Source organism: Staurois parvus, unplaced genomic scaffold (genome assembly GCF_062004578.1).
Source record: "Staurois parvus isolate SC_StPar_1 unplaced genomic scaffold, SC_StPar_1.0 ptg000235l, whole genome shotgun sequence".
In the NCBI taxonomy this organism is placed as follows: Eukaryota; Metazoa; Chordata; class Amphibia; order Anura; family Ranidae; genus Staurois; species Staurois parvus.
Window position 1 is genome coordinate 8,055,447 of NW_028318031.1, and position 14,464 is coordinate 8,069,910.

A 14,464-nucleotide genomic window follows, 5' to 3' on the forward strand; every position below is an offset into this window, starting at 1 on the left:
ATGCCCCAGAAAAATAAAAAATGTTTATGAGCTTGACAGTTTTTCTGTAGCTATGATTTTTTTTATTTTTATAGACTTTTGTAGAAATTTTGAAAGTTGCATATCTGTATGTTTATAGTGTTAACAGTGCAGTCTGCATGGATCTCTCTAAGCTGTCTGGGTGTCAAATTTTCTTTCTTCCTGCTAAAGACAAAAGGAAATTCCCAATGTCCTTGTTGGTTTGCATTAAATGCATGCTATATTTACTCCTTAACTCTTAAAACACACTTGAATTTAAATGAATCATGTTCTTCCTTGTTAGCTAAAATTAATTTTCTCACCATATAAAGGAAATTAATATCTCATATGAGGGGAAATACAAAAAGTACAGTTTATACACTGCTCAAAAAATTAAAGGAACACTTTTTAATCAGAATATAGCATTAGTGTCAATTAAACTCTTGAGATAATGATCTGGTTAGTTAAGTAGCATAGGGGGTTGTTAATCGGTTTCAGCTGCTTTGGTGTTAATGAAATTAACAACAGGTTCGCTAGATGGGCAACAATGAGACGACCCCCAAAACAGGAATGGTTTTACAGGTGGAAGCCACTGACATTTTTTTCCCTACTCCTCTTTTCTGACTGTTTTTCACTAGTTTTGCAATTGGCTAGGGTCAGTGTTACTACTTGTAGCATGAGTCGATACCCGTACCCTTCATAGGTTGCACAGGCAGTCCAACTCCTCCAGGATGGCACACCAATACGTGCCATTGCCAGAAGGTTTGCTGTGTCTCCCAGCACAGTCTCAAGAGCATGGAGGAGATTCCAGGAGACAGGTAGTTACTCTAGGAGAGCTGGACAGGGCCGTAGAAGGTCCTTAACCCATCAGCAGGACCGATATCTGATTCTTTGTGCAAGGAGCAACAGGATGAGCACTGCCAGAGCCCTATAAAATGTCCTCCATCAGGCCACTGGTGTGAATGTCTCTGACCAAACAATCAGAAACAGACTTCATGAGGGTGGCCTTAGGGCCCGATGTCCTCCAGTGTGCCCTGTGCTCGCTGCCCGGCACCACAGAGCTCGATTAGCATTTGCCATTGAACTCCAGAATTGGCAGGTACTTCACTGGCACCATGTGCTTTTCACAGATGAGAGCAGATTCACCCTGAGCACCTGTGACAGATGTGAAAGGGTCTGGAGAAGCCGGGGAGAATGTTATGCTGCCTGTAACATTGTTCAGCATGACTGTTTTGGTGGTGGGTCAGTGATGCTCTGGGAAAGCATATCTATGGAGGGACGTACAAACCTCTACAAGCTATACAATGACACCCTGACAGACATTAGGTATCAGGATGAAATCCTTGGACCTATTGTCAGACCCTACGCTGGTGCAGTGGGTCCTGGGTTTCTCCTGGTGCACGACAATGCCAGGCCTCATGTGGTGAGAGTATGCAGGCAGTTCCTGAAGGATGAAGGAAGCAATACCATTGAATGGCCCCCACACTCGCCTGACCTAAATCCAATAGAACACCTCTAGGATATCATGTTTCGGTCCATCTGACACTGCCAGGTTGCACCTCCGACTGTCCAGGAGCTCAGTGATGCCCTGGTCCAGATCTGGGAGAAAATACCTTAGGACACCACCCCTTGTCTCATTAGGAACATGCCCCGATATTGTCAGGTACACATACAAGCACATTGGGGCCATACAAAGCAGGGTGGATAAAAATCAATGTTTTCTGACAGACAGCCTTGTGAACGTAGAAAATTATTTCTCCACAGTGGTTATAGATTGAGGTAAATAGGGTTTTTTTAAGTGCTTTTACTGCCTGCTCAGAATATGTAAATACTTTAGTGTGTATAATCTGGGCACAGGTTCACGTTAAAACTGAACACCAATCAGGTTAAATGTTCTTTTAATCTAGGCAAGATTTAAATTTAATATTTAATTATTATTTATTTTATGTCTTGTTCCTTGCTCCAGCAGTCTCCTCCCACCCCCCTATATGCAGCCTCTATAAAGTCATGATCTAAAATGTAGGCCCTAAACCCCCTCCAAGATTAAATGAGTAGATGACTCTGCAGAATTTTGCCTTAATGGTGCTGCACCAACAGTGTACCCAAAAAATGTAAATTAAAATGAACTAGCCAACACTGTTTTTCGGTTTTTATTTTCACTTTTCATAAGAAGATGAAAACCTATGTGTGCACATAGCCATAGTCTCTGTCATTGTAGCCAATGCATTTGTATTAATCTTATCAGGGCTAATTGTTCCCAACACTACATTACACTACTACTAAACCAATCATTCTCCCACATTCTTCTATGTGTGCCTGTAGAATTGTTCTGTCATGTTACAGATTGCTGTTCTTTGTTTAGAATGCGAATAGATGAACTGTAATATATATTACTTGTAAGACTTACCTGGTTTTGATTAATACATTCTGTCTAAAAAACTTGGATACTTCATGATCTGTAGTATAGCAGTTTACCAATCAATAGTTGTGAACCCACATACAAATAAATTCAGACAGCAAGCAGACAACATGTTTGTTTGTTTTTTTTGTTTTTGTTTTTTGCGTTTGTGTTTTTAGAGGAATATATTCCAGCAGCAAAGAATATGACTTTGTACATCGTGTCCCTAAAACCCTAGACTATGTTAAGTGGAAGATGTTTTTACACTGTTGCCATAGTGATGGATGTTCCTAAATATGGTGTTTTATGACCTTTCATTGTCTTTTACAACCAACAGCTTTCGTGTGTTATGCTCATAAAAATGCCATTCTTAACTATGCTTTTATTTCACGTTCCCTTTCTGATGTTCATTTTGCTGTATTGAGGATTTTGAGGATTGTTCAGCTTTCATTTGCACTGTAACATTTGACTGCCTGTATAATTGGTTTGGTATAGGGAACATATATGAAAAGTATGCTCAATTAATTTACTATAAGTTTACTGGAAACCACAAACACCGATCAGCCCCTTTCTTACTCCTTTGCTCAGCTTGAAAATGACGGCAACATTTTTGGTGGTTGTCATAGGAAATAAAACATCTTACAGGATCAAGAAGAGTGTTGTCAATAAATTGGTGTTGAATATATCTGTATTTGTTGATTTGTCTTCACTGCATAATTTAAATATAAGGTCAGTGTCCCAATGATCATAGACAACATGCTTTTCTCATAGTAAAGAAAAATTGTTTCTTCCCTGTGTCTCTGTGATGTATTAAATAGTAAATGTAGATGCATGTTTGATTTGTGAAACCTGGAATCAAACTGAAGTGTATAACAACCAATCAAATTCCTTATTTTATTTAAAATATGTTGCTATCAGCAACTGTCCCAGTTTGAAACTTCTATCTAGAAAGTGACTTATGTAATCAGTTTGCCTTCAGTTTGACTTCATAAAATTTAAATGGCTGTGTAAGCTCCTGTGTTTCGCAAGCTGAAGGCTAGGAAATTAGGTTATTCACATTCACTTCGGCAAAGCTTGCACGTGGCAAAGCTTATTATATTCTGGCTAGATGGCAGCATTAGGCAACATTTACTAGTTCACAGTAGCCTGCCTGTGATAGTAGGTCTGAATAGTGTTCTCCTCTGCTAGTTGCATGGAACAAAAAAAAAAGAAAAAATATCAATGCAGCTATTACCATTATAAATCAATTTTATTTAAATAACAAAGTATGACTTCAAAATGGACAATACTATAATCAAAATCATGCTTGAAAATAAAATCTTACATATTTTAGCTTACAGTAAACAATTACAGTGAACACTGACACTTTTCAAACACAATTGTTACTGTTTTACCATACATTTGCTCCCAGCTCAGTTGGAATGGTGAAGAGAGAGTATGCATGGTACCTGAAAGGCTAAGTGCACTCTCTACCACTCACCATCTGTACCACCACTATGCCAGTGCTAAAATTACCTAAGTGGACCTCCAGACAGTTTTCTCTAGTCTGATTTTTTTTTTCAGAATATAAACTAATCTTTCATGGCTTTGCAACACTTGGCACTTAGACTGTGACTATTATATTTTTTTTCCAGTGATCGTCTTCCTTTACTAATACCATGTCATAAGGATGTTTTCTTCTTTTTATGTAAACCAAAATTTTTATGTACAATCTCCAGTAATATAACACAATATATATAATTTATTTTTATTTTTTTTAACAATTATAGGTTTCTGGGTCCAATACTGGGACATTGACGCATCCTTCCTCTGGAACTCCAGTGACAGGTCATAAGAGGATGATTATTCCAAACCAACCTCCACTGACAGCAACAAAGAAATCTGCAGCCAAACCACAGCCACAATCTACATCCCAACCAGCCCCTGCTGGGTCACCTGGAACCCAGAGGTCTCAGCCTGTTCCTGCCTCTTATGCCACTGCTTCCACTCCTAACCGACCAACATACAATGTTAAGTCTGCTCAACCCAGCCCCCAGTATGTTCCACCTGGTCCCCAACCGGGACAACCTTATAATGTTGCCCCAAACCAATATTATGCTCCACAAAAATCTGCACTTCTACGTGAACCTGAATATGTTCCACCTCAGCCTGTACGCTATGCAGACCCTGGTTATAGCTATTCCCAGGGCAACCAGGTGAAGTATCAAGATCCATACTATCCACCAACACAAACCTATGGAGGAAGAAACAATTCTGAAGTTCCCTATGCCCACCAAGGAGGATGGAAACCAGAACCAGCTTATGCTTCAACACCTGCTGTAGGCCAGCAACCTCCTGTAGCATATCCGTCTGCTAACAGTAAGAAGACTTATATTACTGATCAGCCATATGTTCCACCACCGCCACCACAAACAAAGGTAGGAAACAAAAAAGCCTTTCATTTTCTTAACCCATAAAGCAGATTATCAATAACAAATTCAAGTTTTAGTATTTCTGATCTGTCCTGTTCCACTGTTTTGTTTTTTTTTGGGTTTTTTTTGTTTTGTTTTTTAAGTTTTTTTGTGTATTAATTTACAGTATAAGGAAAACTGCTAACAATGCTATACTTTTCACCTTTGTTGTCACAGTTTTCAATGTCATAATTCAACAGGCTACAATATAACCCTTTTAAATATAGTCTCCCCATTGCCGTGATATTTCCTGCATATACTTTCTAATAAATTACAATGTAAATAACTTTTTTCTTTTTTTAAGTTTTCGTCACATGCCCACAAAACTCCATATCTATTTTTTTTTAAAAAGGTTATATATTAAATTAAACACCTATTTTGTTTTCCCCATTGTGCTTTTTCTATATCAAAATAATCTTTGTATTAATTAATGCTAGGTTGATTTAATTTGCTTCATAGTATGCTACAAGTGATTTGTTGTTCTGTGTGAGCCTAGTTTATTAAATACAATGAGCATAGTTCATGCTACCACCTGTACAATTGCTAGGTATCTTCTTACTCTATGATGTATAGATGCAGACAGACCCAAAAATGCAGCATGAGTATATTTATTGTGCATCATTAAGCTTTTTACCATTGTTTGATTGGTATCTAATTCTAAGAACAAAAATGTAACAAACTGCAGATGGGGATGGCTGCATTAATTTTATTCAAGCTTTTTCACCTGGTATTTCTATCCGTAACAAACTTCCTGTTCTAGAGTAACAGTGCTGCCTTTGACCCTCTTCTGCTGCTCTGGTTTGTGAGTACATGAGCCCAGGCCTCAGTTTGGGCCTAGTTGGTTTCTGATAGGTTTTCAGACTCACAGATGGCAGTCTCGCTTGAATGGGTGACCTTAGGACATACTCCTCCATTGTTACTAGGGGGATTTTTTGTATATCCCCAGAATCAAACCAAGCTTGTAACCTAGATTCTGGGACCCCAAATACTATAAGGTTGTCCTCATTGGAGTCTTATATAGCTCTTCTCAGGATGTCCTTTTGCTTGCTGGACCTTTTGACTAAGTGGACCATTGACCGTTGAAAACAGGAGATTATAACAGGAGTCTACTAACCTGTAAGTGACAACTGATATTTCCTATTAGTAATATTATAACTGGGATATGAGTGCTAGCGGGGTTGTGCCGTGCACAGTGTGCCGCATGTATGCAACAATGGAGCAACAGCTCCAGGATGGATACCTCTGCGACAGATATGAGCGGATTGCCCTTCTAGAAGCTCGCGTTAGAGATCTGAAGGAGCAAGTTGCAACACTGGGCAAAACCGACAACCTTGAAAGGGGTCTTCTGTTTCCTGAGCAGGTAGCTAAGGGGATTGATGAGGAGGGGCTAATCAGGATTGTCAGGTAGAAAGATGGGTTACTGTAGCAAGAGGGAGTGGTAGGGGCTCACAGAAAAGGAAGGCCGGCTCTGGGTTTGTGCACCCAAAGATTTGCCAAGTTGGGTAAAGATGTGGGGTGACAAGCTTAGGGGTGGTAGCCCTGGATGTCACTGCTATCCCAAACATCTGGGAGGGGCCATGAGTGTAGTGTAGGAAGGCCTAGACAGTTGGTGGTAGTAGGGGTTCTATAATCAGAAGGATTGATAGAATAATTTTTAGCCAGGATCGCCTCAATCAAATGGTTTGCTGTCTCCCTAATGCCAGTGTTTGGCATGTGGTGGATCGGGTTGATATATAACTGGGAGGGGCTGGGCATGACCCAGCTGTCTTGGTCCATGTTGGAACCAATGACAGAATACATGGAAGGTGGAGGCTCCTTAAGGATCAATTTAAAGAACTAGGCTGCAAATTGAAGGGAAGGACTTCAAGGTGATATTCTCTGAATATTACCTGTGCCATGCTCAACTCAGGAAAGATGGGAGATTAGAGAACTAAATGCATGGCTAAAGACCTGGTGTAAGAGGGAAGGATTTTGGTTTCTAGAGCACTGGGCTGCCTTCTCATTGGGGTACAACCTATATGCTAGAGATGGTTTGCACCTAAATGGAAGGGGGTCTGCTGTGCTGGGAGAGAGGTTTATGGGAAGTCTGGAGGAGTATTTAAACTAGGATTGAGGGGGGAGGGAGCATTAGATTATAATGGGGCAGACAGGTCAGACAGGGGTCAGTCCTTATTGGTAGGTAGAGTGGGGAAAGATGGGAAGGAGGGCTATAGCAGATAAGAAGGTTCCCACGTTACAAACAACCATAGGAATTGGTACCATTTATATGACAATAAAAAATATGCAAAATATGTGTGCAGAAGGTGTCAAAGAATTAAAGTGTTTGTTCACAAAATTCCAGAAGTCTGCTAAGCAAAATAGGTGAGTTGGAAGCTTTGGTGCATGAGAACTATAATTTAACTGGTATTGCTGAATCTTGGCTTCATTCTTCACATGACTGGGCCATTAATATTCCTGGCTATGTTCTCTTTCGGAGAGACAGGGTAAAAAGGAAAGGTGGTGGTGTCTGTCTGTATGTGAGAAGTGAGTGTGAAAGAGGACCTAGTTGATGGAGAGTGTGATGAGGCTGAAGCATTATGGGTGGAACTGCACATGGGGGTGCTTACTACAAAGGTAATCATTGGAGTTTGTTATAGGCTTCCCAGTGTTAATGAGGAGGTGGAGACTCAGCTCCTTGCACAGATCGAAAGGGCTGCAAGGGCTGGGACAGTGATAATAATGGATTTTAACTACCGGGAAATTGACTGGAGTAATCGTACTGTAGGAACGGTTAAAGGGCAAACATTTATAAACCTACTACAAGACAATGTTATGGTACAGTTCATAGAGGCCCCAACTAGGAATGATGCTCTGCTGGACCTGGTAATCTCAAACCATGCAGAGCTTATTACGAATGTCCACATAAAAGAACATCTGGGTAGCAGTGACCATAACATGATTTAATTTGTTAGCTGTAAACATCAAGCACATATGGGGGAAAACAAAAACCGCTCAACTTTAAGAGAGCTACTTTTCCAAGAGTTGCTCTCCAAGACTTAGACTGGGAGGGTATAATGGCATCGATGAACACAGAAATGGGAGTTCTTCAAAAAGACTGTATGTGAACACTGCAAAATATATTCCCATGGGCAACAAGTTTAAAAGGCTAAAAATCAAACCTATGTGGCTTATGGCCAACGTTAAAAAAGCTATAAATATTAAGAAAAGAGCTTTTATTAAATATAAAAATGAAGGAACGCTATCATCGTTTAAACTTTACAAAGAATATAACCGAATATACGAAAAGGAAATAAAGACTGCAATTGAAAATAAACAGATTTCAAAAGATAGCAGAACAAACCCCCATAAATTCTTAAAATATATTAATAGTAAAAAGGTCAGGTCCGAGCATGTATGTAGGCCCTTTATAATCTAGAGTGGATGACTGGGGACAAAGAGAAGGCAAATTTATTAAATACCTTTTTCAGCTCTGTGTATACAAAGGAGCATGGTGGAGCTCTTGTCCATAAAGGACAAGGTAATGACACAGCTCCAGATGATCCACATTGGCTCACAATTGATATGATCCAGAAATATTTAGACAGAATAAAGGTGAATAAAGCACCTGGACCAGATGGCATACACCTACGGGTCCTTAAAGAATTGAGCTCTGTCATTTCAAAGCCATTGTTTCTAATTTTTAGGGACTCTGACTAGCATAGTACAACTGGATTGACGTAAAACCAATGTGGTGCCTGTATTTAAAAAGGTTTCAAAATCTTTACCAAGTAATTATAGATCTGTTAGTTTAACTTCTTTAGTTGGAAAGATACTGGAGAGTTTATTAAAAGACCATATAGATGATTTCCTGCTGGAAAAAAATATTTTAAGCAACAGGCAGCATGGATTCATGAAAGACAGAAGTTGTCAAACAAATCTGATTTCTTTTTATGAGGGGGTGAGCAAAACCTTGGACAGAGAGGTGGTGGTGGACGTGGTATACTTGGATTTTGCAAAAGATTTTGACAGTTCCCCACACATGGCTAATGTGTAAGGTAAAGTCTACAGGCTTGGAAAAATCTGTATGTAAATGGTTAGAAAACTGGCTAAAAGATCATATTCAGAGTGTAGTGGTTAATGATTCATACTCTGAATGGTCTAGGGTTGTTATTGGTGTACCCCAAGGTTCAGTGTTGGGACCCTTACTTTTTAATATGTTTATATACTATATAGGGTCTGGGATCCCATTTCAGTCTTTGCAGATGACACCAAGCTTTGCAGTGGAATAACATTCTTACAGGATGTTTTCAACTTACAAGCCGACCTCAATGCACTGTTTAATTGGGCAACTTTGTGGCAAATTATTATTATTATTATACAGTATTTATAAAGCGCAAATGGTTCGCTCAGCGCTGTACATTACAAAGGGGGACAGAACATGTGACAGAACAATACCAATACAATGCAAAACATCGAGGGCCCTGCTCTTTCGAGCTTACAATCTAGGAGGGAGGGGATAGTGGTACAGGAGGAGATAGCTGTGGGGGATGGAGTGGTAGGAGGAGTGGAGGAGGTTGGCAGGTTAGCAGGGGGTGGGGTAGGCTTCCCTGAAGAGATGGGTTTTCAGGGTGCGCCTAAAGGAGAGGAGGTTTAATGTTGATAAATGTAAGGTTATGCACTTGGGGGCTAAGAATATGCATGCATCATACATACTAGGGAGAGTACAACTGGGGGAATCAATGGTGGAGAAGGATCTGGGAGTTCTGGTAGGTCATAAGCTTAATAACGGCATGCAATGCGAAGCTGTGGTTTCTAAAGTGAGCAAAATCCTCTCTTGTATTAAAAGAGGTATAGACTACAGAGAGAGAGAGAGATATCATATTCCCCCTGTACAAATCATGTGCAAGACCTCATCTGGAATATGCAGTTCAATTATCGGCACCAATTCACAAAAAGAACATTGGGGAACTGGAGAAAGTACAGAGAAGGGCAACCAAACTGATAAGAGGCATGGAGGAGCTCAGCTATGAGGAAAGATTAGAGTAACTGAATTTATTCTCTCTTGAGAAGAGATTAAGGGGGGATATGATCAACATGTATAAATACATCAGTGGTTCATATAGTGAACTCGGTGTAGAGTTATTCACCCTGAGGTCATCACAGAGGACAAGGGGGCACTCTTTATGTTTGGAGGAAAATAAATTTAATCTCCAAATACAGAAAGGTTTCTTCACAGTGAGAGCCGTGAAAATGTGAAATAGACTCCCTCAAGAGTTGGTTCTAGTCAGCACAGTGGATTGCTTTAAAAAAGGCCTGGATTCTTTCTTGGATTCACAGAATATAACTGGTTACTAATATTTATAGGTAAATTTGACCGAGGGAATATCCGATTGCCTCTCAGGGGATCAGGAAGGAATTTTTTTTCCCTGCAAGGCAAATTGGATCATGGTTTGCTGGGGGGTTTTTTGCCTTCCGCTGTATCAACTGTGGGTATAGGATTATAACTTTTTTTTTTTTTGGTTGAACTGTATGGGCTGTTGTCTTTTTTCAGCCAGACTAACTATGTAACTATGATACCTAGAATACTGTATATTTCAAAATTGGCCAGGCAGATTTGCAGTGTGACTTTCACACCCCAGAAATACCTATGTGCGTAAATTGGAAGGACTCTTTCATCCTTCTAGTTCTAATGTCCTTGTATACCAGGAAGAATATGGTATATTCTGAACCTTGCCTACCCCTTTTTATACAGAGGTTTTTGATCACCTCACCTTCTCCTTTCTAAAGATTCAGGGATACTACCCTTCTATCTAATGAGAGGGCTCTCACATTTATACTTAAGTGATTACTTAGCTATCAGGTAACATCCTTCTTATTATGGACTTCCCTTTTTTCCCTATTTAGGACCTCCGTCTCGCTGTAGTAAACGGAGAAGTATAGCCAAAGCTCTTTTAGCTGTATTTCTATGGATTACAGGAGTGCAGTTCATTCTGCACACCTGCAATCCATTTTCATCCAACAGTGGGCTAAAGCCCACTGTAAGTTGGTGTCCAAGAGCCAGTCCAGGCTCTGAAAAGAGCCCTGGACCAACACCTGGCTTAGCCTCTCAGCGATTCACTAAGAGCCTGAGCCAGCCCCCTCCTTCCCACTCCACAGAGAGACAGAGACTGACAGTCCCAGCTTTCTGCTCAGAGGTGGAGAACTGAGCGATTGCGATCTTTTATTGCTCAATTCTCTGTGCAGAGGCAGTGAGAGCCAGATGCTGCATCAGATCGATGCTGCATCCTCCTAGGTGTGTATAAATGTTTTTGTGGGGTTTTTTGTAAGCCTACTTTCAACGGTAATTTTTGGTTTACTTTAGTTGTACACATTTCCTTTCTCTGCTGTCAAGGGTTAGATATGCTAGGCTTAGGCCTAGTAATCATTGCTTCATTTTGAGCACCTTGGCCGTTGGCCAAGCTTCTTTTTTTTTTTCTCCAATTCATGTAGTTTGTTCTATTTGTTTTCTTTCCGGTGGATGATGTCTAAGAATTACTATAGACCTATGTCCCTCAATAGAAAAAAAAAGCTTTTTGTACTCGCCCTAAAATCTTTTTCTTGAAGTCCATTGGGTTTATTAGCCTTACAGTATGTACTATTTGGTCAAAGAACTGAGGCATGATCATTGTTAGGCGCATTATACAGGAGCCGGCTTAGCATTTTTTTTGTTTGCCAGTGTCCCGACCTCCTGTAGGTGGTAGTGAAACTTGAATATCATTCAATGAACTTCAAGAAAAATGTTATCTGAGAAGTACAAAGAAAAGTTGTTTTTTTTTCCAACTACAGATAAATAACTAGAAAAGCTACAATTTCTGGGGAAATTGTGTGAAGCGTTCTTGCCTCCACCAGTAGTCTACAACTGGAGTGGGCAGAGTAACTGGGTGGAGTGGCTTGTCACTCTGCTGCCTGCTCACACGCCTGGGTTCCTATGGCAACTCACTCTACAGCAAGGGCAGAGAAGAGCGGTTAAAAACAAACTGCTCCAACTTGCTCACTTCACTGGCGGTGTCCATTTTCAAACGGTTGTAGTTTAAAAATTATAAATCCTACACTGAAGAGCTATATATTATATTGTGAGAATCACAAGACCCAGACCTACATTTTGATGCATAGTATGTCTCTGAAATATTAAAAATGAAGGCACAGTCGCAGTTTAGAAATTGCCCTTCAAATTTGAGGTGGCTAGAGTGGAGTTTCAATGAATGTCAATGGGCAGCGTGAGTTGCAAACAAATGGTCATATTGTGAGAACTATCAGGACTATGGCTTAGCCGTGGACATTTTTAGTGGCAGCAGGGATAGCTGAACGTTTTGATATAAGATTTGTGTAGGTGGGCTTGAAAATGAGGGAGTGATGGCAGTTTAGAGATCATGTCCTGATCTTTCAGCTCACACTCTAGCTTTTGTCAGCTCCCACTCTAGTTTTGAACATTCCGCCATTCATTCCTATGGGACCAATTTCACCACAAAAACGGCGATATTTCGTGAACCATTTGGCGAAACGTTCCACAAAGTAATAGCACACCAATCGGGAACAATCCGCACGTTTTGGTATATTGCTGTCTATGTAGTGTAAAAACTGTGGGAGGAGTTAGGGTGGTAAATTTGGCTATAATAAGAAGAATATATATGTGAGATAACAGTAAGTGGTCTTGCCATGCAAGAACACTTAATTAAGGCATAAGTCTGATTGCTTGTGCTGGGGAACCAATTTGTCTTTTTAACAGAGATTTTAGTGAAACATCCAGTGTATTCCAAACGCCCCTACAAACTGTCAGGAGAGATTATTATATGTGCTTGGAAAGTTACAGTGATGTAAGCTATTCCCAAGAACTCATTATGTGGGTTAAACATCTTCCATGGTAAATAGCTAACAGCAGAATAAAAGCCATTCCCATCAGCTGACATGAAATTATGGAAGAATGCTGGCTTGTGAGGTCCAAACTGGGGATTTGTTACAGTTGCTGGCTATCTTTTAAACAGCGCTAAGCTCTCGATATTTATGATCTTATTGCTGTTCCCTATGCTAGGGACAAACCTTGATGAAAACAGCTAAGAATGTTTTAAAGAACTTGAAGCCAAGACAAGTAATTGTGCAAAGCTGCCTGTGAATGTGCAGTAATGCTAGGAAAGAACATCTTGATTAGGTTAAATGTTGGATAATCTACAGCAAAGACCAGGAAACGCAACAGATTGTGGAGCAGATTTACTTGTTAACACATATAAGCAGCCGTCTTTTCGCCAGCAATTTGGTAAAAGAATAGAGACTCTATCTCTATTCATGTACAGTATGAACCAAAAAGCCTGTGCCTTATGAGATGTAAAATAAGAATTGGCTGTTTTTGAATGGTTATGAATAAGGCAATAAGGCATATGAGAAAAGTAATACAGCAACTATACATATATATATATATATATATATATACATATATAAAATCAGGAGCTACAAGACTGGTTGTCAATTTTGTACTGTTTCTGTAGAAACATTTGGAAATGTTATTTGTGCCAAAACAGTATCCAAAGAAATATTGAATTCTTTCTGAAAAATAACAGTGCGTTCACTAGCATGTGAGGGTACCGATACACTCCTGTGCTTTGCGGGTTCATAGCTGGTAATCTACAATATAAATGTATTTCACTGCTGCCTCTTACTGCTAGTGTTATGAGATTTGGTGATATTCCATACTGTGCTGCTCGCTGTCCTCTTTACTGGAGGGTCTGACCAGAGAAAGCAAGAGATCCAGTACCTACTTATACCATTGGCTAAGGAAGAAAGTTCAATTTAGATTTGCAGTTATAATCTAATGTCACTGTTGTTTTAGGACTGGGCAGGCACACTGGATTAATTTGACCTTTATAGTTATGGCATCTCTGGATTTGATGTAAAAGAATTATCCTCAGCTCAGAATGTATGGTTGATTTGTTCACATTGGTTTCAGTTCAGGCAAAAAACGATAACATATATTTTATGGCTGAAATGAAAACTGAAATATCCTGATTACTTCATGCCTTATTCACTGTTAGGTTCTTTTTTCAGTAATTAGAAGAATTGCAAGTCAAATATACCAAATTTCAGTTAATACATCAGTGATTATTACAGTTTATATAGACTGCAGCTGTCGCCAATATCATTGGTGTCATTGTAAATTAAAGTGGTTGCAAACGTCAGACAGAAAATATTGTGCTGTCCGAATAAAAATTACCATTTATTGCCTGAAAATAGATTACAGTCAACTTTTTTGGTGCACAAATCTGGTGCATACAGTATACAGGCATGTATTGTTGAAACCAACCAACTAAATGACCTACCGTACACTTCTGGTTTGTGCGGAGTGACCTCAACGGCTCCTCCCAATGTGTCACGTCATTGGCCATGTAACTTCATCAGGGTACCTGATGTATGGTCAGCCAATTTTGTTGGTTGTTTGGTTTTGTTGGTTGGTTTCAACAATATATGCTGGTATACTGTGTGCAGCAAATTTGTGCACCAAAAAAGTTGAGTGTAATCTACCTTTGGGCATATACAATAAAAACTTCAGCGCAAAAAAAACCCAAAAAAAAAAACAACCTCCTGTGTACACTAGTACTGCTGACACTTACAT

The 14,464-nt window shown here is 39.7% G+C and overlaps 1 protein-coding gene across 4 annotated transcripts in view; it reads left to right on the plus strand.

Annotated features, from left to right (window-relative positions):
• Positions 1-14,464, plus strand: part of LPP (LIM domain containing preferred translocation partner in lipoma) — a 469,545-nt gene that overhangs the window by 277,877 nt on the left and 177,204 nt on the right. For all 4 annotated transcript variants that reach the window (XM_089680141.1, XM_089680143.1, XM_089680142.1 and 1 more), the window contains one exon: positions 4,165-4,812. In XM_089680141.1, the coding sequence (XP_089536267.1) occupies positions 4,165-4,812 (648 nt within the window). The remainder of the gene's footprint in view (positions 1-4,164; positions 4,813-14,464) is intronic.